The 2506-nt window shown below is 28.7% G+C and overlaps 1 protein-coding gene across 1 annotated transcript; it reads left to right on the top strand.

Annotated features, from left to right (window-relative positions):
- Positions 1-1160: 1160 nt before the first annotated feature.
- LOC146910549 (auxin-induced protein X15-like) lies at positions 1161-1893 on the top strand. Its single transcript, XM_085727342.1, has one exon. It carries the CDS (start codon positions 1275-1277, stop codon positions 1641-1643), a length of 369 nt encoding a protein of 122 aa, XP_085583468.1. The 5' UTR covers positions 1161-1274; the 3' UTR covers positions 1644-1893.
- Positions 1894-2506: the final 613 nt, after the last annotated feature.

Raw genomic sequence — 2506 nt, 5'->3', positions numbered from 1 at the left:
TTCTTAATATGTGTGAAAAACAAAATTGTGTCAATTAAATTGGGACGGAGGTAGTACATGCATATGTAGCACTATAATTCTTTTTTCTTTTTATTTTTGCTAATAACCAGCACATTAATTAAAGTATACGATAATTCATAGAGACATGAAATTTGGCACAAAAGCATTTAGTCCTCTACCAGCAAAACATTTCTCAATTAGTAAACAGTACAATTGCACATGTATACAGTTAGTTCGGGGCAAATTTTTTGAGAATTCATACTACTATATACGAATACGAACTATATTTAAAAATAAAAAGATTATGCAATCATTGAATCACATCTTGTGTATAAAATATCAATATAAGTATTTGTAGAAATATCAAATTATACTCCTATGAATTATTGGGTTCATAGAGCAATGCTTGTGTGTCACAACTGCAAATTTAAATTATTTAGATACACTCACAAATGAGAATGTTTTTTTTAAAGAAAATGTTGAAAAGAGAAAGAAAAAAAATCAACTTCTTGTTATCGAAAACATTAATTGATGTGTAATTTTGTGTGTCTAAATATAAGTTGAATTTGTAGTTGTGACCATATAAGAATTATCCTTGCATATATAAATATATACACTCTAGTCATTGTTATAAACAAAAATCAACATTTTAGATTTATTCATTAAATAATATATGTGATGTACGTTATTAAAATGTGGATTTTTTCTTATAATAGTAACCATAGGGTGGATCACATACATGCAAGGTGGAAGAACATGCAACTTTATGCGATTGTGAAAATTTTAAGTTCAAATAAGTCAATGTTAGTGCAAGTTAAAGGTCTGATTACTTGTGTCAACCACTAATAAACTAAATATAAATCCATTAATAGAATGTCATGCCATATATTATGTGACAGCCATGCAGACAGCAAATTAGGCCTAAAACAAAGAACGTACTCGTAGTACCTATCTTAGCTACGAACATAGTACCGCGTAAAAGTTTAGGGATGAAACCGACGCGTCTAAATTGCATTAAATGATTTGTCGCATAAAAAAACACGGTATGAATATGACATGTACTATAGTCTAAGGTTATTAGAAAATGAAATTAGAAACTTCGTGTGTTTTTCCTTTCACCAAAAATAAAGCTACTTTATAAAATCCCACTCACTCTACCTTACGCTACAATATTCAACACTTGTAATTAACTGAAACTTCCAAATCATAGATTGTACGTATTAATTTACTTCAACTCACACCCCCTTGTCATTGTCTTAGAAAAATTTAGTGATATGGAGGTTACAAAGAAGTTGAAGCTTAAGCATTTGATATCAAAGGTACTAAAGGGTCTTCATTTCTTGGAAATCAGTAAAGCATATACAAAAAGAGCTGATTATTTGAGAATCAGAGACATTGATGATGAAGAGAGTGAAACAGCAACAACAGTGCCTGAAGGGTATTTTGCGGTTATTGCAATGCAAGGTGAAGAAACAAAGAGATTTGTTCTTGAGTTGGAATACTTAAGAAATCCTCATTTCATGAAACTTTTGGAGCAAGCTAAGGATGAGTATGGTTATCAACAAAAGGGTGCTATTGCATTGCCATGTAAGCCTCAAGAACTTCAAAAGATTATAGAGAATCGACATAGTGAAGCTTCATAACACTTCTGGGGGTTCAACAATTTATATTTAGACAAGTCTTTCGGCTCCGGCTTCGCTAATGATACGTGACAAAATTTCACACATTTATGAATACAGATAGTGCAAAACTATCAATATTCTTTTTAGTATATAAACATTAATTTGATTTTTACATAGGTAGACATTTGAAAGAGGATAGTTCTACCTATTGTGAATTTGTATACTTTCGTCTCAAACATGTATAATGTATTGTTTGTGACTGTTGCAACGACTTAAATTCTTCCACAAATATGATAGAATTAATGTGAAATTAAGGAATACAATATTAATTTGATCTTATATATATGAGTTATGATCCTATATCTTCATCGCGTTTTTGAGATGGATGGATATATTAAGCTTCTTCTTCTTTTTTTTTTTTGAAAGAATGGATATATTAAGATGTTTTATATGTATATGTGCTCATTATTCATCAAATTTTATTGAGGCAAAATACTCATGTAGTTAACGTCGAAATATTGTTCATGTAGTTGAGTTAAACTGGAAAAATGGTAGAAGTGGTTATTATATGCTCAAGGTGTTTCTCGTTGTGATTCATGGCTGCTTCATCCTTATCTATTTATCTATATATTTATAATAAACAAAAGTGTAAATTACAAAGATTGAGAAAGTACATTCAAATAAGTTAAAGCTAATTTTAAAATAAAAAATAAATAGTACTCTTTAATATTTTTATAGTATAAGAAAGATGGATTTATATTTAAAATAGAATTTACCATAAAATAAAGGGTATAAAAAAATCGATCATTAATATTGTAAAAAGTGAACTATGTTTATTATATATTTAGAACCAACAAAATAATCTAATTATCTTATATTATAAA

Source organism: Medicago sativa, chromosome 7 (assembly GCF_051527215.1).
Source record: "Medicago sativa cultivar Bolivia chromosome 7, Bolivia_mono, whole genome shotgun sequence".
NCBI classification, from domain to species: domain Eukaryota; kingdom Viridiplantae; phylum Streptophyta; class Magnoliopsida; order Fabales; family Fabaceae; genus Medicago; species Medicago sativa.
This window is presented reverse-complemented; position numbering and strand designations above follow the sequence as displayed.

Bases quoted from the DNA above. Each gene is read 5' to 3' on its own strand.
- LOC146910549 (XM_085727342.1), top strand. From the start codon at position 1,275: ATGGAGGTTACAAAGAAGTTGAAGCTTAAGCATTTGATATCAAAGGTA.